At 37.0% G+C, this 25,061-nt stretch overlaps 1 protein-coding gene across 12 annotated transcripts in view; it reads right to left on the bottom strand.

Annotated features, from left to right (window-relative positions):
• LOC107274173 (IQ motif and SEC7 domain-containing protein 1) overlaps positions 1-25,061 on the bottom strand; it is an 82,885-nt gene that overhangs the window by 10,892 nt on the left and 46,932 nt on the right. For 2 of the 12 annotated variants that reach the window (XM_015752990.2, XM_025091419.1), the window contains exon 2: positions 13,516-14,028. The exons of 7 other annotated variants lie outside the window; for them this stretch is intronic. In XM_015752990.2, the coding sequence (XP_015608476.1) occupies positions 13,516-13,733 (218 nt within the window). In that variant the 5' untranslated portion in view covers positions 13,734-14,028. Of the gene's footprint in view, positions 1-2,136; positions 2,184-10,410; positions 10,501-13,515; positions 14,029-16,528; positions 16,624-25,061 lie in introns of those variants that run through there. 3 more of the 12 variants (XM_015752991.2, XM_025091420.1, XM_015752994.2) reach the window with 3 other exon arrangements.

Genomic DNA, 25,061 nt, shown 5'->3' with positions numbered 1-25,061 from the left:
GTAAAACGGAAGAAAAAGAAGTTTGACGTCATAGTCGTAATACGACAGCTTATATGACCAAATCGTATTGACGATCTATTACAGTGAATTGTGTTTCGAGACAATAGAGGGAAAAAAAATAAAAAAATAAAAGGATCTAAATTGACCAATCGACAGGTCAGCCAAATCTGATATCACGTGCAGTCACTGTCGATAATCTAGATCGCCTTGAGATACAAACAAGCAGTGTCGATTGAAACAACTTTCGAAATCATTTATGTATTATATGTTTTCAATTCCCATTATGGAAGTTGGCAACGCTTCGTGTGTCCTTATTAGTCAGAGTAACCCTGAAATCAAGATCCCAGAGATTGCAAGTGCAGTGGCAATATGCACTTGCATATGCGATGCAACACGAAATTGCATTATTACATATTCATATGCAGTTAATGGAAAAAGTGTTTACATGACGTTAGAAAACGAATCAAAGACGGATATTGCAATATTTTTTTTGCTCCAGCGGAATTGTAATATTTTCATAGGAAATTGAACATTTTTTTTCTTTTAACGTGGAATAAATATTTTCTGACAATAATACTGCAATACGAATATACTTTTGTGTGCATATATTTATTTTAATTTTATTTTACTAAATATAATATAATACAGGTATGTATTAAATAAAGTTAAGATTAATCAAACTTTCATCGAGTGCGTCTTTGTACCCGTTAAAGTTAGGGAATCATGGTGAGATAAAGTTTTATACAACTTTATTAATTTTTTGTATAAAAGATGTAGGAGTCTATTTGTCAGAGTATAGCAATTCCTGAAATTCCAGGATTTGGTGTGATTAACAAGAATACCGAACGGATACCTGTCTACGAGGATATCTTGAAATTTCACTCTAATGGGGGAAACAATTGAATTTCAAAATTCGGTTGGAATTGAATGAACGAGAAACGGACGTATAAAGTAAGATAGTGTGATCGACGGAATTGCTTCCAACTGTTTAATTAATTCGATTTGAATTGAGTCGAAGGAGAGAAAGAAGGACAGAGAGAAAGAGAGAACGAGAAAGAGAAAGAAAGAGAGAGAGAGAGAAAATTCAGAGGAATAAAGAAACTTGGAGTTCAAAGGTCTCTCTTTTATGAACCCCGGATGTCAGTCTAGCCGCCTTTTCATTTTACACGGAATTGCATTGAGATGATGGAATTTCATTTGATAGTCGGCAATCAATTTTCTACCTATAAAATAAAATTGTCAAACGTTTTATCGATCAATTTAATCGATACTCCATCGAGATGAAAATATTGATTGATCGATCCAACCAATACCTACGATCAGTTAATTTTCATTTTGGACCAAATATTTGAATACACGCTTCTTTTTTACAAAATCCTTTATTTATATTTTTGCAAAAAAAAATATAATTCAAAATTGTTTTACGGTTAAAGAAATGGCTATAGAATTTTTTTTAAATATTCATCGGTCTCGTCGCTTCGGTACGTTCAATATCCGCTTTGCTTGATTGCCGAACGCAATTTCCTGTTCGTACTATGCACTTCCGTTTTATGTGCAAAATTTCCCTGGGACACGTTTTTCGCGTACCTACCAATACCCTTTAATCAGGAAGCGTTATCGTACCTTCACTTTCTCTACTTTACCTGATTAGGTTAACGACACAGTCTCGAATTCAGGACTACGGAAGAAATGGGCGGAGACTCATATTTATCGCGGGAAATTTGAAAAAGAAATTTTTCAAAAATATAACAATAAATACTAAGCTGTATAAAATTTTGATTCAAAAATTTATTTCAAATTAATAAATTTACCTTGTCCAATGAACAAGTGCTTAAAGACTAGGCCTCAGTCATGGTATCGGTTAAACTACAATCTAAGTAAGCCGTTCGATCTAATTAATTGGCACTGTAAGGCTAATGAACCTACTAACGATCTAACGAGTATTTAGTATCGATATCGCAAATTTTGATAAGTCTTCTTGAATTAATATGTACCGCAGTGCGCGCTGAGTAAAGTGCCTGGCCATTGTCATTCGGCAGGCGTTCTCAGCCAGAGTGAATTAAGCGATGAATCACATTAAGAAAATAAAAAAAAATCTGTCCCTAATAAAGATTAAAGGCTGAAACGTGAACATACCCCACAAGAAATCCGGAAACACAGATGATCATGTCGTCTGACGTTGATTTGTCGTTCAAAAAAAAAAAAAAATCCAAATACACTCAAAGTCTCATTACGTTCAAAACAATCGAGCGCATCGAATCAGTCTTGACGAGAAAAACCAATATTTTTCAAAATTAAAAATTCCGAAAAAATAATTAATAAAAATTATCACTAATATTCTTGATGATCACGATCCTCGTAATTGACATTTTACTAAAAATAGTGAATCTGCACCAAAATGTACTTCGATAAATCTTCAATGACCATTAGATACAGCAAAATCTCTGTTGCAATCGAAATTGCATCAGTAATGCAGGTGCAGCGCGTTAAACGAATTGCACGTTCGTGCAGTTGCAACTGTCAATAATTATCTTCGTTAACATTTCGTCGCACTCTCACGAGTATCGAGCACAACACACACAGCACGCTGGTCGACGAAAGAATTTTTTCGAAATTTTTTTTCAAATTCAACCTTAATATTTTTACACAAAAAATCCACCTCGAATCACAGTCCGACTAAAAGTGCCAACTGTACTTTTCACTATTTTCAAAATTGTTCGACTGTCTATTTTCGATATAAGGTCGCCAACGCCCTTTAAATTTGAAATGGAAGGGTCCTAAGGCCCTTTTTGGATTACAACGACACCACGACGGGGACTGAGAGACACGTCCGTAGGTCTTGAGAGACGGTGGTTGACTGGGTGCAAGTCGAAGCAGCTGTCCTTAGAAAGGATCTTCGAGGTCCCGAGGGCAGGAGGGCCAATTGGTTGGGACTATGGGACTAAGGGTTGGTGGTTCGAAGGGACTAGGAAGGGCCTTACACATGTCTGTCAGCAGGTATACGAGCGGAGTATGGTTGTACGTATTCACCTTTTTTTTTCCTACCGTGCCTCGTGCCTCGTGCTCTTCCTAGGGCAGTGGTTCTCAATTCGCTTTTTATAAATAATTAATAATCAATAAATAAACGTGAATAGAAAAACGGTGACCTATTGCGTCTTTGAAAATTTTCTTTCAAAATTCCGTACAAACAATTCCTCCGAATAATTATTGACCGTGTGAAAGCGCCGAATGACGATAATTAGGGTGTTCGGGTATACACTATTTATATCATTTTCATTTGGTTAGCGTTAGTAGGGTAATTAAGATTGTTCACCCGCCGGAAACGTATTAAGCTGTAACAGGAAGTTGTCCTATACGAATGAAGTTACCACGCGAAAGAATAATAACGAAGAAGACCGTGCGTGTAAGCACTGTGAGAAACGTAAGGAAATGCAAGTGTTTTCTCGATGCATATTTAGATTCCGAAAATTCCTATTTAACTTTCCCAAAAACAAATTTCTGCCTTCCCACGAGAATTTCGTATGTAAATATTTTTGGGTATCGTCACAAAAAGAATTACCCTTTAACATCCCCATTTTATAGCAGATTACCATATTAAATTAATACAAAAATAAAATTTTGTACCTTAAAAAAAAAATTGAAAAATCGATATAATTAAATATTTTTATAAAGGTCAACAACTCGTCTCCAGCCACAAGTAACACAAGAGCCAATACTTAAAAATACTTGCGGCACTCGTGCGTGACCGATAGTCAGGATTATTTAAAGCACCGAGCGAGCACGTGAGATTCAAAAAAAAAACTGAACGCCCAGCAATTTTTTAATTTTCACCCACAACAAAAAAAAAACAAAATCCTTTTAACTTAATCCACCAAATTTTGTATACCCTCGCGTTAAGTCTACCGCCAATCTATTTATCACGTGTTCGAACTGTCAAGATGCCTTTGTTTTCAGCTGCCCTGGCACGGTACAAAATAAAAAATGCAAAAAGTGCATCCACGATAGATGCATTCAGTCCCTATGCAGTTTTCACAACAAAGAACCCAAATCCTCCCCCTTCAACGTCCGACCCAAAGACTTTTTTATAGTCAAAAAATAAATCTCAAAAAAGTGCATAAGCAACGATTGCGTCACGAGGGAGACACAGTATTTCCAAGAATTTGAGAACAGCCACCGAGCATAAGGAGACACCAAACAAAGAAAATGGATGATCAAAAAGAAGAAGATGAAGTAGAAGTGGCGGCATTAAAGTCTCCCCAAAGAAGAAACATCTGCCAGTCGGATGCGCGCGCGAGCGACTCGTGCCACGCGGCACACATGTTCCCATATAGCCAGCATGCTCCCATACATATAAATATGAGCGCACATGCATCCCGATGAACTGGCTGCACCTGGCCTCCGATTTCTCAAAGAATGTCGCGCACTCGACAGGAAACGATAGATACGTCTACCGTCGCGGCCATCTTTCGTATCCCATAAATTTCAAATAATTTTATCTCATCTCCCATTTCTTTCCGTCCCTCTGTTTTCACCTAATTCGCCTTTCTTTCATTGTGTAAAAAATATTCCCGTCGCTATATCATTACATACGTACATAGAGCCTTTATATAATGCATATATGTATATATACACACGCATACGTCATCCCAGCATGTCTAATCCCACGGATGCACTTCTCGTGACACGGAAACTTATGTAATCTAAGAAATGGAATTGTTGCGCGCAGAAACTTTCAGGCAGATGAAACTGTTACGGAATGAAGGAACAGCATGGAGAAATTATAATGGAATTATTTATTAGTAATATATATATATGCATATAGAATTCAAATCGATAACGAGATTATTATGCAATGACGTAAAGTAAAGACCAAAGACAGTTTCTTCCTATAACATTTAATTATTATACTAGTATCTTTATAAAGTCGAATGATATAAAATAGGATTAAATATAAATTTAATATATTACTAATATCCATAGTATGTTATAAATGTATTTCAGTATGCCATAAATAGAAAAAGTGATGTCATATAAGCTTTTATCAATCCTATCTTCGTGAATATCACTGTGCTGTATGTTGTTTGTACTGGCGGTACGGAAGTAGTACAGGAGTGTTAAATTTTCAAAAACAATAATCAGTACGTATGGGGTCGACCGAATGCCTTCCTTTAAATGTATATCTGTATATGTAGGATATAGAGGGTGTTTTATAAATTATTAATATGTATATAGTTATACGTCCGTACGACGTAACGTCGTCATGTTGACACAGTAGGGGACCTACTTTATAGGATAGAATTAGTTTGATTGATTCGTCACATCCGATCCTTAATACAACTGTTTACGTATGGTCCTGATATGATGATTTTAATGATAAGTATTAAAATTTAGTATAGGGATTTATGGGTTATTATTTTACGAAATTATTATTTCGAGTTATTTCGTTTAACGATTGCTTAATTAGCATGGCAATTAAAGAATTGACTTGTTAGGTGAAAATTTGTATTTCAAAAATTTGTATTTCAAGTGGTCGTTATGGGTCATACCGGAGAATTAGATTTTTGGAAAATATTTTTATGTCCCATCTAACTTAATTAGTATGGGGGTTAGTATGCTGATCGGATGGTCGATTGGAGCGAATCGAATTGTTAATCCTTTTTAATGGGATCGAACGGGGTGCAAAGGTTCTCATAAGCGGATGGGGCAGGGGGGGTCGTATTATGGAAGTCTTTTGGAAAAGTTCAAAATTTTGCATTTTAAATTACCTCGTTGATTTAAGAATATTTGTATTCTTTTAATTGAAATTTAAAAAATTTATTTTATTGACAGACTGATTTTTTCTTCTGCTCTTATTGTGTTTATACTTTTTTGAACTTTTTTATTTTAGTCTTAATTTCGTGCAAAATTGATGGAAGCTAAAAATAACTCTGGCCACCTTATTCCCGCTTTCAAAATTTATGCAGATATTTTTTCAGGTTTATGAACGCATTAATGTTTTTGTATGCTTGCCATACGTGCATTTATGTTCAGGTATGTGTGATAATCTTGAATTCTGATCAACAAGAGAAGCACTGGACTGTACGAGATCACGTAAGGTAAATCGTGATAAAGATCTTTGAGAAGAGCTGAAATGACTTTCGTGCAAAGTGATTACGAAACTTATGTAAAATGATTTAAAATTTGTGAAAATCACTATGGTTAATTTTTGAGAAAATAATATCCAGGCAGCACAATTTTTTTCAAAATTCGTCCACTCGTCCAAAAAAAAAAATTAAAAAATCAAAATTCCAGTCTGCCAAAAAAACAACACGTGACACCTTAATTATGCACAAAGTGAAAGTTCATTTGAATAATTAGCGACCCGAGCACAATCTGATTCCTGAGGACGGTTTTTTCCTTTTTCAACAATTGCATTTTCTTTCACCTCACGTAACATCCATATTGTATCCACTCTGCCGTATCTGATCTTCCGATTGATCGACTGAGATAATTGTGAAAATCGTTTTGTCAGTATAACCGACAGAAAGTAGCCGGACAGTGTCCAATGTAAAATCGCTTTCATGCGAATCGGCATAATTGTTATTGATAAATTCTCTCGAGAAATCCTCGAGTGACTTTTGCATTATTCAAATAGCGCGCGCATAACAGCACGACGAATTCTAAGCAGGAAGTGAGTTAACGCCCGTAAAATCACAACAACAAAAAATTAAAATCCAACCTATTTCCGTATACAAAAAATGTCTACGTGTCTCCATCTTAAAATAAAAAAAAATCCCTACTTCCTTTCGTCTCGTTCATAAAATTTTCCAGAACGTCCAACGTCCCACTTGTTTCACGAACACGGCCGTTTTCATTAGCCTCGAGGAAATCTGGTATTCCGAACATTCGCCGAGAATTGAGCGTGTCTTTGTCAGCTAGACACGAGGCCGTCGGAATTGAATTCGACTCGATTAATACTTGAGAACAAAGCCAGGCGGCAGCACTGTCCTGCGTTCCCAAACACATCGAAAGTGGGGTCTGAATGAAGTTTCTAATCTGTGCCTAACAAAGGTGAGTTGAACTAACTCTGACTTGAAATAACATAAAGCAGAGTCAATACAACATCCCATACCACGAACAATCGATAGACCCTTCTGAATTATCTGAAAAATTGAAAAAAAAAAGTCCAAAAAATTTTTTTTACATTTCAAACTATTTTTAATAAATTCCAACATGGCGCCTCCGTACCGAGAAATCCACTTGAGGCTAATCGTGCTAGCCTAACCTAGATTTTCCCAGACGTTAGAAACCGCTCTTGTTGTCAGTAGTGAATCAATTAAATGCGGATCAATTAAATCTCAGTAAAGGTTAGGATCAGGTAGCATACCTTCATTTGGCGTCACGCACGGGCAGCCACTGTGTATTTTCCTGAAAGGAATCAGGGGGAGGATTCTAATCTCTCCTGGAGTCTCAAATTCTCTAGGCACAGCTCCAGCCTTAGTTAGCGCCTCTGTTAGAGATTCTAATTCACAGTTTAACTGAAACTACCTCTAATTAATTTAATCAAATTAGCTGCATTGGCAATCAGTGCACTTTATCTCAAGGACAATCGTTATGCACTTACACCATTCGTATGAACAGTTCAAAAATAATATAAAGCAACATTCCATACTGTTGATGTATTAATATATTAAAATTATACAGAATATATTAAAATTATATTTAACGGTTCACTGACCCCTTGCACTCATAACTGCATCCGTATATAAGAGACACTTAAGGTACGACTAAGTGCATCTTCATAGAATTTCTATAGGGACCATATAAGCTACCGGAAAGAATACACGAATTCTGGTGAACGATAACCAGACAGTGATAACTATTTTTCACTTGAAGCTGACTCCCGGTGATGCAATCCGGGGCTGCAGTTTTAGCTGCTAGGGCTGGGTGCATGGATGCACTTCTTAGAGTGCAGGGCCGCAGTGTTTATTTGTAACTGGCAAGACTCAAGTACTGTTTTTTTTTTTTAGTCGTTCATTTCCTTCTGGTTCACGTGTGAGAAAATATACAGACGTTAGTTAACTGCACCGAATGCACTCCCGCATAAGATCTGTATGCATCATAGCCGAGTGCATCTCGAGATGTGGTAATTTTCAGGTTTTTTCAAAATTGCACAATTTTTGGTGTAGAGCGACTAAGGAAAAATTACATATCTCGAAATCTTTCGTATTAGCATAATCGTTTGATCGATGCATTTTTGTGGTCATTAAAAGTGCACTGTGCATTTGATTATCATTGGGGGTCATTCTGGTATTTAAAGACGCAGCCAAGCATCGTTTGGATAAGTGTCGGCAGCCAATGTCGTATCTGCGTTTAATGGGACAGTCTGGAGGTAATTTATGTCTGGCCAATCATTGACCAGACTGACCGGTCAAGCGAGTTTCATTGACCAGCCAAATAATACGACTGGTCGAGTTGCACTTGGCTTGAAATTACCGACTGATAATCTGACAAGTCAATATATGAGTTGCAACGTGCATAAATAACGATGCAGAAATTTATTACAATTATATATACGTGTATATACTTAAAAAATAATTGCTCCCTTACCCTTTCAATTAGTCAACCCATCAATTGGCTAATGGACTAAAATTAATATTTCTGTGTATCAATCGAGTTATTTCAAAGTTTTGAGGTATCGAGGTTCGATCTTCATTTTTGTACGTATTAAATTTCCAGATAAATTCTACACTACGTGGGTAAGATGACGTCGAGAGTCAAGGATCCGTCTGTGCGCTAAAGAAATTGAAGTGCAATGTGGTACAGCGAAGTGAAGTGATACGGAGGATGTAAAAGTGAAGTGGACCACTCGCAGGTTTGTCTCGAGATGAGACTCTCAGACAATGTAAGTTCCGACGGTGCGTAGAGGCGTCTGCTGCCCACTTGGACACGCGTCACTGATATCACTATACGCGCATGCGCACACCCGATCTTCAGCTCATTTCCCATCTTTGTCCTTTTGCCTTTTGACACTTGCCTCTGTCCTTGTCCTTTGAGCATTTATGGTTTCTGGATTCTTTACTATGACACCTTATGGCAAATGGGATACCCTGTACACACCGGATGTTGACACGTGGCAACCGATTGTCTGTGACGCAAAGCAGTTCCGGTTAATCTGACAAAAGCATGGCTTCTCGAGACAACCTTTTTTTTTTTTTGAGAAATCAAAAATTAGGTTAATTAAAATTTTTTTTAATTCAATTTTTTTTCTCCTTGTATACGCCAGGTAGTTCATGCGTATGTAGAAATTGTTATTGTTCCGGGGAAAAAAAAAAATTAATATACAAAAAAAAATTTGATTCACGTCAATTATACGTATTTTCGAAATTTTCTCCGGTCAATTGGAGAGATACTTTATTTTTTGTCAAAGAGAAATTTCAATGTTCGTACCTACGAGTACTAATTGGAATTTGCCTTAAGCGCGATACACTCGTCACTGTCGAGTCCTGTGAAATTGACGCCAGTCGAATTAAGGAATTAGGTACTGTTATATCAAAAAATTTCTCGACGATTAATTGGTCCTTAACGAAACGCACGAACCGTTAATCAAATTTCAGGCATTACCCCGACAAATCGAAGCATCGTGATCGATAATTTTTATGACTGATTATTTTGTTCAAATTATCGATTTCGAACATTAATTACGTCATGTCACGTCTAAGACGATTTCTAACGAGGCATTAATCGATTTTGCTAGCTTTGACGTTACGACTACATATAGGTATGCTCGCATGTGCCGCCTTAATGTGGCTATTACGTATGCATACTAATGGAAACGTATATAGATATATACATATACAAGTCGAGTAAACTGTTACCAGTGACGATCTTCGCGCAAATGGCAATTACCGCCAAAATTGACATTTCCCCCGATTTCAAGCAAACTCGTATCCTGCTAATAATTTATGCTTGTAACAATTTTGAGTTTCAGGTTAACCTGCGAAATGGATTTACAAATTTGTGTAGTTGCTCTGACTGCGCAGGCATAGGCACTACTTTTCGAAAGTGTTGAACATCCGGTTTTTTTTTTCAAAGTTATTCAACGGTTTTCCCGTTTCTTCGTTCGTGACGCAATTTTTGTGATATTCCGTTAAAACTGGAATTGCAACAATTGGTAAGAAAGGGCACGCGACTGTCGGGTTTACGTAGGTTAGAACACGGTACAATAGAATACAGATGTATTTTTAAAAATAATCACGGACGACAACAATTCCAAAAAAAAAATGCAATTCCATTCGTAACCGCAGTGGCGCCACCAGCGGTCTTCGATGAAGTCAACAACCGCTGCAGAAAAGCGCCAACAGTTGTCGTATTTCAACAGGAACAAAATTCGCGCCACACACGGTGTATATTTCAAGATGGAAGATTTACCGCAATTCCAGTTGCAATTGCGAAGCCCATTCCGAGCCCAAGTAAACTGCTCCAGTTCTGAATGGCCACAGTCCAGTTGCGACACGCAACTCCACCTACCCGACACGCACGCACAACTCGACTATTTTACTATTTTACATTTAGTACTATACGCGTGTGTACCGACGCTTAACGTCGCACGCACAGTTGAAAAAATATATATATATACACGTATACACGATCATGACATATACGACGCCATTTAATTGCGCCGGATCAACACGGCTTCATGTGTATATATATATATACGTGTGTCTAATTAACAAGTCACGGACTAGCGGAAAATTACTGCGTTACACTTAAATATACTTTTAATCTCGAACTGCAAGGATGCACTTTCAGTTAATATCAGTAACGTTACTATTGAACAAAATTTTTGAATTTTATACACGGTTCATCATCGACGTGAAACCTGATAGTTACTTACTGTTGTTTATGGCGTCGTTAACTTGTCAATCAGCTTATCGATATCAACCTGTCAGACGGTATGGTAGATGTAACGTGTGAATATAGGCGATGCGTGCGAGTAGCGTGGGAGTGTTGATTTTTGAGGGCAAACAAAGCTGTCGATACATGGCTGTGCTTTTACAGTTCCGCTCTCGACAAACACGGTACTTTTATTAGCTTCCGTACTTTTTTTTTACATATCTGGATTACTGTATACGTAAGTGTACCGGATGGAAAAAAATGTCCGGAAAACAAAATTATTCAAGCGCACAAAGAGGTGAAGTAAAATTTTTTTTAGATTTTTCTTCAATATTAATAAAAATATTTATTAAGTTGATTCTGGGTTACTCGTATCTCAATTTTTTGTGATATCGAGTAAGGGATGCTGCGAACCCCTTTTTATATTTATATCTTTTGGATAGAACTTATCTTAACTATGTAGATTACTTTGGATTGGTCGATCGTGACGTCACCCGATGAGATAACCTGATCTAAGCAGGAAGCACCCTTAACGGGTTCAGTAAAAAATGACTGCTTACAGATCGCTCGAAGGATAATCGAGATCGTTTTAGAAATTTTTGCTCGAATTTGATTTTGGTCAAAAACAAATTCGTAAACCAAAAGTGAGTGTAGGAAGATTCACTGGAAATTCCAGGATGACGTCACGTAGCGGATTCCAGGTCATCGCGACACCCACGTAAACTCAGCTGTCGCTAGTCGTTTCGGACTGAACGACGATAGTTGAGGAACAAAAAATTTTTGTAATTACAATTTTAAGTGAGTACCTAGAAGTTAACCGCAGACCGTAAAATTCCAATTGTTATTAAAAATTGGTAAATCGAATTCGCCAACAATCGAAGACAGTTGTAAATTTTTAATAATATTTCAAAACGGCTGTCGTAAAATTTTTACCTTTTCTCGCGTATAAATAAAATTAGACGAATTAGTCAAGCGAAAGTAATTGACCCGATAAGAATTCTTGGTTAAATATAGATAATAAAATTTCGTAAATACAAACAACAAAAAAATCAGCTACGCTTCGACAACTGGTATAACCAAGAATATTAATAGAACGTAAAGATAAAGCTAAAAAAAAGTATTCTTCGAATCGTTCGTATATCCATTCGCTATTTTCTCACCCAGTTCACAAATTCACATGCAGTCGCATGTGACCAAATGATTTTTTTCACAAAAAAAATATTCAATGCTGAAAATGTATTAAAACAAAAGTCCATCGACTAATTGTAAAATATTTACTAAGCCCCGTAAACCTCCAGCTTATATCCACATATTAAATAATAATTTCGAGTGAATTAAAAAAAATGCAAACCCCCATGCGAGTCATTAAATTTTAACGAACTCGTGCCTGAACCAGCAATAAAGAAAATTGAACCACTGACTGGCGGTGTACCATAAAAGGTAATGTCTATGGCGACTTACGCGATTCCGTAAAAAAAGAAAAAAAAAACCAATACCGCCTACGGCAACCATTTCAGAAATAATATTCACCTCGCGCAAGTCATACATACTGCGTATTTCTGCGTATCTCTGTAGCCAAGAAATTTGTAAGATTAGGACAAAGGCGAGCAATAACTTCATAGGTATATAGATATACCTATAGTATATACTCGTCTATAGGGTGTCACTCTTAAAGTAGTAGATCCGAATGAGCGTACAGCTATGTCAGCTACGAAGGATGGCCTGTGGCGCATATGCAAAGTCCGACCCGACCTTATGTAATCGGTCAGGAGAGGTTAGTAACGTATGCTACACATGTGGACACGAATGGACATTCGGCCGAAGTGAATGTGGGTGGGATATGGGATGAGAGTTCGGTCCAAGGTTTTTTTTTTCTTCTCATACTTTCACTATAGCGTACTATGTATACTCGCGATATACATAACACAAAAAAAAAAAAAAAAAAAAAAAAATTCATGAAAATTAAAAAATTGATATTGTCAATATCATTTTTTTGTACTTGCTGAACTTTGAACAATTCTTGTATTAGCGGGTTAGACGGAATCGTTCGTTCTTACCTGAAACAGAAAAAAATTTTTTTTTATTTTTCAAAATTTTATACATGCAGTATCAAATCAATCGATTGATATTTTCGCGTTGGTTTTGTCGTGTATGGTACGAAATTGCGCAATGCGCGACATACAAATTTGATTACGCAAGTCAGGATAATTGAAGCATAAATGAATTGCTGCCTAGAAAGCACACGTTCCCTACATGTGTCATGGCTGAGCGTTTATGGAAAAAGTCAGGTTGGACTAGGTTAGGTAGAGTACAGTATGACTATCAAGTGGGGCAAAGGTATTAACACACATATTTCTTTTTTTTTTATTCACGTTCAATTCATATTTCCAGAAGAAAAATCGGTAGTCGCAAATTTTTTGCACGCTTCCTGAAAATATTTTTGGCATACGTGCACGTGATTCCGAGCCAAGAGCGATGTACGTGTCTCCGTTGAAAAATAGTGAAGTGGAAGGATAGAGTGCGAATAAAAATGTGGGTTGCCGGGATAAAGTGAATATTTCAAAAATAAAGTTGCCAAAAATATGTGTTAAAAAAAAGTGATAGAAAAATTAGAAAAAAAAAAATCCAATAAGTATATACCGATTCATAAAAGCGGTAGGCGTTGAATAACCGAGTTGCAGTCGTGACCTTATGACCTTTTCTTGTACAGTGACGACCCTGCTGGTACGTGAACTTTGATGAACCCTCGTTGTCTTTATCACCTGATGATAATGATGCTGATGATGATGATGATGATGAGGCTGCGAGCTGCAAGCAGCTCTTCTCTCACGTGCCTCGATCATCGTCGCACCGAACATTACTTCACTTTTTTGTATTGATATTATTGAGAAAAAAAAAATTTTTTCAAATTTTCTTTTTTTTTTTTTTACGTCACGCACAAATTTCACTGCGCGCAACGTGCGACGATTTTACGTCACGTCTGTCGAATCTTCGGGTTAATGTAGTTCATGGGGTTCATCCAGTGTTCAAGGTTCAATCGACTCGTATTAGCGTCATAGTTATTTATATTAACATATCACAATATTCTTTGGTTTGTAAACACGGTGTCGATGCCGTCTTGTTTCAAAAGATACATTTCGGTATCCAACAGACCTGTCAAATAATTTTTTTTTTTCAATTTACATAAATAAATAGATTCATATTTTATCAGCAGACTTTCAAGCATGGCTACCGGGTCCCCCTGTTTTATTTTTTGAAATTTTTCTTATCTCATTCCTCAGTCAAGCGATTTTAGAATTGGATTTACGTATTTCAATGGAATATTATTTGAATTGCAGTAATTTCCCTTAAAAAATCAAAATTTTTTAAATGTTACGAAATTTTCAACAAAAAAAATGTTCACAACTCATCTAATTTATCCTACCGTTACTTTTCTTCTGATTTTCAATCCGTATTGGCCTAACTGTTTATCCCTACGGCGGCGAATTTACTTTTTGATTTACAAGTCCTAATTGACAACAACCGTTTCGTACGGAGTTCCGCATCGGTTCGCCATTACAAAAACTAGCGTGTACGCATTGCGCAAGCCAGTCGATCCTCCTTTCATTCTGTTTGCGTCGAGTCACGTCAAGTCGGGTCAACTTCCAGTGGCAACAACAGCAGCAACAGTTGCAGTTGCAGGATGCATTCACGTGCACACGATGCATTACCAGTGCGCATGCGCACAACGATAACAAGAATTCGTGTCCCGCTGCGAATCCTATTAAGGACTTCTTTAAATTGTACTCGTACGGTAATGCGAATACGTACTATATGGAATATATATATATATATATATATATATATATATATATGTGTGAAATGCAATTTTTTGCATATACAATAAGCTTAACATGTTTCGTAAAAAATTTTAGGACATTTTGTATTTTCGAATTTCAAGCAATTACGCGCGAAATTTTTTTTTTTTCCTTAATGCGGAAACGTAAAGCGCGAGTAGAGTAGTTTTTTACAGCTTCCATAACCTACGCTACTTTATCACTGGATATTTATATCTTTTGTCTCCCACAGCAATATTTCTGTTATCGAGAATTTCTTGGAAAGGAGATCAACTAGACTTTCTTTTATTGTCAGTGGCATAGAGCAGACATAAAAATAGATCCTGTGCCACTGTGGTGGTATGAGTGAAAAATTGTGTAAAAAAAAATAAAAATGATATCAACATCACTCGTCGTGCAATTGTGTAAATATTTCAAAAATTTCAAAATTACAGTTTTGAGTTTTTCCAAATTTAACGGGTATCCAAAATTTATAACCTCGTCGCGACTCCGGGTCGTCGAGAGTAAAAATAATTTCGTGTATATCAGCGAATAACGTGTCGATAACGACAGCCAGATTCTCTTCGAGCAAAAACAACCAAACGAGGGAAAGTACAACAAACAGGGAAAATGAGCGAGAAACATAATTTCCAAAATATCTACGAGTCACTGTTTAGGTTAGGTTGGGTTAAACGAATGCTTCTTGGTAAGACGCGCGCGATGAAAAAAAAAATGAATTTGAAACTGGGTCGCGACTGACTACGTCGAGTCACAGCCAGTTGTGAACCAGTCAGCCAACGGACTATTCCAGTCATCCAACGGAGTAAAGTGAACTCGACTTGAATTAAAGGCCAACCAAGGTTTTCAGAACTGGAATTTCAGACCCGTTCGACCGTAATAATCTTATAAACGAGGCAAATTTCTATAAAAAAAAAAAAACTCGAAATTCCGATTTTATCCAATTTTCGAAATTACAAATCACTGCTAATTCTCGAATAACTGTAAGATACCAATACACCAATGACTTTGTGATGACCAATAATTAGTCAGCGATAAACATTATTAAAATCATTTTGACATTTGACCCGAGCGCCTTCCTTAACGTTACACACGATCAATATCGTTTTGACGAACAAGCTGTAAAACTGGTTTCCAAAAACTGAACAATTGGACATGGGCTTTCTAATGTATCGTTGGACTCGATTAATAAATTTCAATTAAAATATGATAATCAACACGATCTATCGATGATCAACGTTAGAAAAAAAAAATAATCATAAAAAAATCCGGCATAATATACTGTAACTGGATACACATTTTTCAAAACTTTCCATATTTTTTTTCAATTTATTCCAAACTAGCTTGACACCAATTTTTTTTTTCTTAATCACATCTCAGCAAATAATGATCATTCAAGATTCTTCAATGACCATCATCATAGTCCAACACATGTCGTACGCGGTACCGTTCGTTCTTGTTACGGACTGTACATATCGAGGACACACGTACGAAAAATCGAAGCCGATGCATAGCAATGAGTGCGAAATCCACACATGACACCTGAGAAATTTTCCAACGACAAAAAAAGTGTCTAGCCATCACATGTCGATAATAAAGATTCAGTTGAAACGAACCACTATTGTTATTGTTAAAAAATTTTTTTGAAATTTTTTGCCCATTAACCCTCACGATTCAGATCGACCTAAATTCCTTAGCGTTATGTTACGCGTATAGGCAATTTTAATATTTAAAAAAAAAAAATATAATTTTTGTATCATTAAGTTTTTTGTGCAATGCTTGTATTAATTTAATTTATTTTTATCTAAATTAATCTATACCTCGCACTGTAACAACGCACTGGTCGATTCACAGGCGTGAACTACGCACTGGAAAGTCGGCTTTAGGTTCGACACAGTCGCGAACCGACGGTCAACGTAAATTGGTGGGGGAAACGTCCTCCCTCTATAAACGATAATCAGTAAATATATATAATTTGTTGGATGATGCTATGATACCGAAATAGAGACTACTGTATGTACTGTTAACATTGACCACTATATACATATATATGAGTTCTAATAACGTACGTAGATTGCAGTGTCTAAGGAAATTTCCTTGCATTATATACATATGTATACCTGGTTAAGGAATGTGAAATAGACAAAAAAAAATAGTTGGCATGCTTCATCGAAAAATTTGCTCACGTGATTTTTTCAAAATTCACAATACTCGATCTCCTCGAAATAACAATTCGACAAATTTAGAAAAGTTAATTCCGATTTCGAATTCAATAGTTCGCTTTTCTATTAGTGAGATAATACGATGCGCTTCAATGAATTGGATAACATATAGGCGCGATAAAAACAATTGATGAATAATTTATCGAAAGGTTATCGACGTGCATAAATACGTGTACGTATTATAGGAAAAGATAATCGACAGGCTGTCTGAATTAGCATGACATTTTTTGCCAAAAAAAATTTGCACGTATACAGGGTGGTTTAGCCGAATCACTATTCGAAAATAGTGTCAATCTCTTATGGCGAAACCACGTTCGGGCAATACGTTTGGGCCGAATAGTCAGACATAAACAAACCCACGTGCTTTTAGCTGTCACATTTTTATGTCAAATTTTTCTATTTCAACCGCACACACTGTACTAAACAATTACATGGAGTCTGGCAATTTCCTTAGTTGACGTTCAACGTGTCAGAAGGTCGGAATTTTTTGATATTAGAAACCCGACAACAATTTGCGCAGCTAATTGGCCGTCGCTGCTTAATTCCTCGGGCCAATTAACAGTTTGCTAATTAATGCCGTCTCGTCAAGTAGTATCTTCAAATCGACTGACAGACTAGCAATTCACGAACGGACTAAATGACAGGGCCTTATCGTGCGTGGCTTAAAAAAAGAGATTAAAAAAAAAAATTCAAAAAATGCAAAACACAAAAATGCTAATGACGCTAACGTCTATTTAAGCAGGATACAAATGACGTGGACGAGGATGAGCAAAAACAAAGGCTCGTTAATTAAAAATGCATTAGTCAGGGAAGCGTTAATAATAGATAACAAATGATAAGGAAAACAAATTTATAATGGCAACGAAGGGTGACAGTGGTGCTCATGCGCAAACGGTTATCTCGGAATTAGATAAATTGTTAGCTTAAAAAGAAAAAGATCCTTTCACCGTTTACCCCATTTCCCCTCATTTACTTAGCGCCACGCGAAACGAAACTCGAACGAGGTAAAAGACGCGCACGGTACATTACCGACTGCGCATGCGCAGTAGGTCCAACCGTGGTAAACACTCTGTTTACGCACAGGCAAACCTAACGGAACGTGAATACTAAAATTTTTCGCCGTTTTTCCGCAATTATACAAATTCGGCATTCAAAGCGAAGCAGCATAATTAACGATCAACGTGAAAAACACGAAAGTCCAAATATTTATGTAAAATCAAAATTTTCATTTCGCTGCTCTTAATTACCTTAAACCTCTAAAAAAAAAACCTTTCCTGCACACGTGAATCAGGATTTTAACAATATAACAAATCTACAATATCTAAACAACAAATATTTAATATATATTTAATATTTAATATCAAATCTACAAATATTTAAACTTTTTTTTTCTTTTTTTCATAAAAAATATAATAACAAGCATACGCATATTCCATGCACAATATACACGACTTTAAAGTATCCACTTGTGTCCAAACTACGTCATAGCTCCTATAGCAAATTCGGTTAATTTACACGCCACTAGGTTAACACGGCTTTAGGTTATATATTTCCGAAAGCTCAAAGGTAGTTCAGCTGGGATGTGTAGAGAGCTTTGGGCTAGTAGGTAAAGCTCACGGGAAGTAATAATAGTGGCTATACTAGCAGTGCGAATAGTACTTGTAGTCTGGTAGTGCAGGTGGCCATAGTGGCCGCTGGTACTGGCAGAGCTGCAGAAGCTTTATGACCTTTACGGTCCAAAAGCTCAAGGGATATCTAAAGCTCAGAGAGCTTACGTAGGTATTCGACACGCTGAGTGCGTCAGTTTAATTAAAAGAGGTTTTAATTGAAAATTACGTTCTTGGGTCGAGTAGCTAATCCATATGACAATATAGTGTATGCTGTCAACAAGTTCAAAGATTGGTTACATACAATAAAGTATGTCAGGTACAAAGAACTGTACAATTCCAGTTGTAAATACAATGAAGGTAACAAGAACAAAATTAAATGCAAAGAAAATGATGTCTATTTAAAATTAAAAAATTGAACCGTTACAATGACGAATCCTGGAGTTACCGTAATTGCGAGTAATTTTAATTTAATTGGAGAGTCACGGACTGGAAGGAGAAGGTGTTAGCGCGATTAAAATGATGAAGATCTTATTGATTCGGGCTGATGATTGTGGAATTTCAAATGTACCATTTTTTTTGTACGGGAACAAAATACAGTGAAATTGCACAGACGGAACAACAACAAAAATATTTCTAAACTACTAATATCCTTTCGTCCGGCTCGGAATCGCTCTACGCATGCTGGTACCGATTACTTCGCTAACTTTCCCTCGTGAATGCATACGTGGACGCGCGGGAGTGACGCTACGCGTCGCGACGCCCGTCTGGCTAAATATTATATATCACAGACACGCGACGAGAAAACGACTCGCCATTGTCCTCGATTTGGGACAATCGATATTTTTTGATTTCCATAACTTACCGGCAAAACCAGGAGACGCCTAATTTATCGAGTGCGTGACAAATCTAGGTCGCGGTAACGAGCACTTATGGATTTAGGTCCGTTTTGGAAAAGCTTACCATGTTATGACTGCTAGGCATTATTTATTTATTTTTTCTTGCAATCGATAATTTGCGTCAACCCACTTGACTAATCGGGATAAGAATATTGGTTTTATGTAAAAATTCTTATTAGTAAGAAATTTGATTTTCAAAATTCTTATTATTCTAACACGTCAAATTTTTTTACAGGATATATATATATATATATATATATATATATATATATATATATATATACCGAATAACATAATTCAACAATTCATCGATATTACAATTGGAAATGCGTCCAAATTGTATTGTATGCAAAGTAGTTAGCAGACACGTGTACACAGAAAGACATTGACACGAAGCAACACTAACGCAATAAAAAAAAAAAAAAAGAAGTGACAACAAAGATGGCAGAGAACTCTATTATGAATTATCTACATAGAAAATTCTATTCTAATTGACTCTTTGCGTTCGTAAAGACCCGATAAAACAGAAACAAGAATGTTCTACGTGACACGAAGAACAGTCATCATTGTTTGGTTGTATCGTCATCGACAATGTTTGTACAAAAATTTTCTTCTCTTCCGGGCACAAAGTACAATTGGAAAATACGTCGCCTTGTATCGGAGTATAAATACGAAAATTCAGAACGGGCGATAAAAATAAATAAAAAAACTTGTATTAATAAGTCACCAGGTATATGTCAATTATTCAAAATAACATTTGCCAATAAATTGCTATCTTGAAAGAAAGTCTCAAGGCTCACTTTCAAGTACGTGCAACAACTTTCATTTCTCTTGTTTTTATATACAACTTTTCTTGGTAAAACAACCACAAGATCAAATACGATCGATTCTTGTTCCTTGTTCTAGGATTTGTACATGCAATTTTCGACTGTCGTGATACGATACCATGTATACTGTACGCGGCGAACAACTTTTTCACCTTTATTTTCGCCATCTGATCTTTCACTCGACCTACTACACGTAAACCGTGTGACAACGTTATAACGGGGCATTTAGAAGTGTCGATATCGCGAGTAGCGCACAGTTTTAAAGTACGCAGCCGGCATTTTTACTTTGCAAGTACCGCTCGAATTTGTCGCTACGTTAAAAATGCAGGTCGCACGTACTACGACTACATGTATATTTATGTATACGAAGACCGGCTACTTATACTGTCTAGTACTAAGGACTATAGACATACAGTAAAAAAGCTACTTTAGTATCGCATACTAATTGCTTAGTATTTCAATGCTCGGTCCTGTTTATCTGCATGAGAATACTAAAAAAAAATAGTAAAAGTGACATTTTAAAATTCTTAGAAATATTTTGGATCGACATGGCTGGTAAGAGGATTAGAAATCAGAGAGAAATTCAATTACAATGAACAGTAAAAATTTTTGAAATATTTTCCAAAAATCATAAATTTCACTAAACCTCTCGATTTTGCAAAACCACTTGCAGCCTCGCTTGCGTAAGATGAACAAGTGCAACACGAACTTGTCTACCCTAGAGCAAACACACTTTAGCACTCTCACGATAGGAAAGAGGGACAAGATAAAAGATAAAGATAAGAAAAGTTCCCTCCTCCCCCTTCGCGAACTTTATCAAGAACTTGACGATAAGTTCTGCGAGTTCTTCATCCTCGACTTAAACTTTTTGCATCCGTCTGCGCTCTCTCGAGAGATCCAAGGACGAAGTTCGCAATTTTCAAGGACTTCGTCAATTCCCATCGGACGAAGATTCGCGAGGGAAATACAAGCCAGTAATTAGACGGCGGGTTCTATTGTGTACGATAGCGCATTGCCAATAATGAAAATTGCTCCGAGCGAAAGTGTCTCGGCGATACATCCAACAATATTGATCCCAGAACTACGTTGCGCTCTGGTACGGTTGACGTATCGGTATGGCGCAACAGAAGTTGCGCGTAAAATATCGAATTGCCCGCTACCACAGGATATTTTCATTTACTTTCCAAAACAACCATTTTTTCCACGTATTCAAAGTGGATCAGCCTGAAAGTCACGTTTTACAACCAAACGACTTCCCACCGGTGTGTTTACGACAGCAACAACTGTATTGTTTCGTTGTTTCGGAATAAACAACAGTTTTCTTATACGACAACAACAACAATAGCACGAACCAATCATAAAATTCTAAACAAAGATTCCTGACTACTTTTGGAATTGCGAGAAAAAAAAATATCGTAACTGTCATTGTACAGACTCCGTACAAGTTACATTCGCAAATTGCAATGTGTATGCAGCGACTTAACAATCGGACTGTACTACAGGTCGGTCACGTAGACTTGCGGATCGGAGCGTAGGAAAAGTAAAAGTTTAAGATCTGGAGAAAGCCTGCTATCTCTGCGCCTAGCTAGCCAGGACTGTCCGCAAAATCTTCCTGGCGCAAGGTGGAAATGGAAAGGAGCGAAATGGAAGTATGTACTGTAGATACCTAGTAGCCACCAACGTACAGTATATACATCCAACTGTACATACGCACAAGTAGACACGTGGAACCCTTAGGAAATGTTTATACAGTCTGTCTGGCCCAGAGAGGTTTTCCTGTGGCCATTGTTAATGCGGCTTTAATGTATGTACTTTGTCAGTTGTGCTTGTCTATTTGGCATATATATATATATATAATACGACACATTCATACAGGCTGTTTCAGAAATTCAAGCAACCCCGACGGAACGACTGACGTCATATCGTCTCGTTTCGTTAAAATACTGCTTGAAGTTTTCGTGTGAATTATTTCAATCCGGTATAACTTGTTCGTATTAATAACTGACTGTTTATTTAAAATTTATATATCGGTCACGATCACTTTTGATGGATCCTGTATCGTTCTATATACAGACACAGACTATATTTCATTTGAAACATGAAACACCCGATACATAATTTCAATGAATCGATTAGTTATAGGAATAAAAAAAATTAAACTAATAAAACTGATTGATATTGACAATTGGTAAAATCAATTTTGGAGAGAACCGATACATTTATAATAATTAGTGAGAAATCACATAGTAAAAGTTAATCGACACACTTTCGTTAATTGGTATGCGAAAGAGTAATACGGAACCTGATTTGAATCCGGTAACGCGACTGCTGACACCAATCAGCAAGTGGCAGGGTCATCGGAGGTCAGCCTCCGCGGAGACGTAAAGGAATTGAAAAATTTGACAGAAAATCGGTTATGCCAATAAGCGGCAACCTTACGGCTGTATACCTGTTTTACATAATTATCCATTTCCGCATGGGAGGATCCGTGCTTTCTCCATAATTTTGCTTTTAAATAACCGCTATAAAGAATATCGTGCAAGTGCCACTTTCGTCTGACACCTTTTTTTTTTCGCACAAAAAGAGCGAGTAGCACAAGAGGTCAGTGAATAACGCGAATAAACAAGCTTTTTATAATACGGCGCTTCTTTTACTCTCTCGATTCATCCATTAAGCCATCGATCGATCAGCTAGTCGCCATAAATAAATCCGGCTTTAATAGCCTCCCCTTACCGGGTTAATGCAACAAGAGTTGTTCTTGACGAAACAATAGGACAGATCTAAACAACAACAAAACTTTGAAACGTACAAGGCAACTTCGTTGTTGCTGTTGCATCGAATTTCATGAATTACTTGTACAACGCCCGAGGCCGTCGACTAATGAAAACAAAAAAAAAAAGTCAAAAGTGGAAATAAAATGGAAACGAGGCGAAAGTGAATTCGGACGTTCGTCAAGTTCAATGGACGTGACTGCCGGTTAATTTAAAGGGCGCGGAAGTCGAGTGCAGCGACGCGACGCCTTAAGGACGCAAATAAATATGAAAGCCGTCGTTGCGGATCTCGACGCGGAGTGACGAGCAAATGCCGTAAGAGACGATCGAGTGGCTTTTTCGTGTTGCGCTTTCGGAAGAAAAAAAGAAGAAAGAAAAAAAACGAAAAAGGTGACTGAGTGGAACAAGAAATTGGAGCAACGTCATTTTTATCTCGAGTAACTTACAAAAACAAAATTTTTGTCACGCTTTTGCGATTGTTTCATTAAATTTTTCTTTTTGTATCATTTCGTTACTTTCCCTAATCGAACAATTCCTTTTAGATACACATACATATATATATACATGTACGTACAAATATGGATACGCATGACAATGCTACAGTATACGAGTCTCGATGAGCACACGTGTGTCGGCAAACGGACACGCACTTCCTATCCGTAATTATTAAATTGCAAGCGTCAACCTATGACGTCACGTTCCGAATACTTTATTGACACTGACAGCCAGTGAAGTTTTTCAGTGAATATCCGCCGCTCCTCTTTTTCTGCACTCCGACTCGATCGACTGTTACATATTTCACGCGAACATCAGACAGACGTGCATATTCGAGCTATCGCTGGGTGATGAGAAATTCAATAAAATCAAGGTTGGCTTTCATGAATCAATTAAAAACGAACGGCCTGCTCTTCTTCGTAGTGGAAAAATGAAAAAGAATGTCAATCAAATCGATATTTCGACTGTTCGATTATTGGACGTTATATTGAGAATAGGATTGGTGACTCGTGGGAGACTTTGTACGGTAAAGCAATTTATTAAGTCACTCTCTTTTATCTCTTTCTCTCTCTCTCTCTCTCTCTTTTATTCACTCCCTCACTCTCTTACCGCCTGGTCGGTCACTCTCAACAAATTGACCTTTAATATCGAATTATCGAGGTCAAAGAACTTTAATGGCTGCCGAGAAATATTCCAGCCGGAGTTCGACTGACAATGTAAATTGCGGTTACACGCTTCGAAAAAATTACTAATGCACATTGGAGACCTAGAAAAATTTCTATCACGATTAGCCAATACCTGATCGGAGCTCGATATTGTAACGAGGCTACCAAAGTGTACGAGCCAAAAAGTTTTCACGAAATTCTCAAGGAAGCAGAAGGGTGAAAAAAAATGTTCAGGTACCCATTTCATCGTGCACGGTCCATTAGGAATATTTCGGTTGCTTCGGAATGGCAAATAAAAAAATCATTATCAAATACTTGTAATCTCAAGTGTGTTTGGCAAGAGAGGATAAAAGAAAGAAAAAGATGAAAAAAACCTTTCGAGACCTGAACAAAGTGGTTTACGTAAACGAACATTTTTTGTTTTACGTTCAAACTGACAGCCCGTTCCGGCCACAGCGGCGAGGGAGAGAAGAGGGTAAAATTACGAAACGGGAAAGAAACTCTCGTTTATGTTTGCTCTATTAGGATTTTGACTCCTCGGCCAAACTTTCCCAGCTGTGTTAATATACAACGATGACGACTGAATTTACAGCGTGATAATTACCCATGCTGCTATGAGATTGGTTGATTTCGTAACGTGTGACGGACTAATACGTGTGAGTGCAGAATTATCTGCAACGAAAATTACGTCAGCGTTATCGCCAAGACGACCTTCTGCGTTGAGGGACTCGTGAAAATGGTAATGAGCGTGTTAAGGAAGAAATAGAAAGAAAAAAATTTGTCAGTATATAAAAATGTTTCCGACGTAACAGACTGTTTTGTGAAAAAAAAAAAAAAAAACATCAATCAACACGAGTAAGACTCAAG

This window comes from Cephus cinctus, unplaced genomic scaffold (assembly GCF_000341935.2).
Source record: "Cephus cinctus unplaced genomic scaffold, Ccin1 Ccin1_scaffold2451, whole genome shotgun sequence".
NCBI classification, from domain to species: Eukaryota; Metazoa; Arthropoda; class Insecta; order Hymenoptera; family Cephidae; genus Cephus; species Cephus cinctus.
Note: the sequence above shows the minus strand (reverse complement) of the source record. Positions and strands in the feature narration are given on the sequence as shown.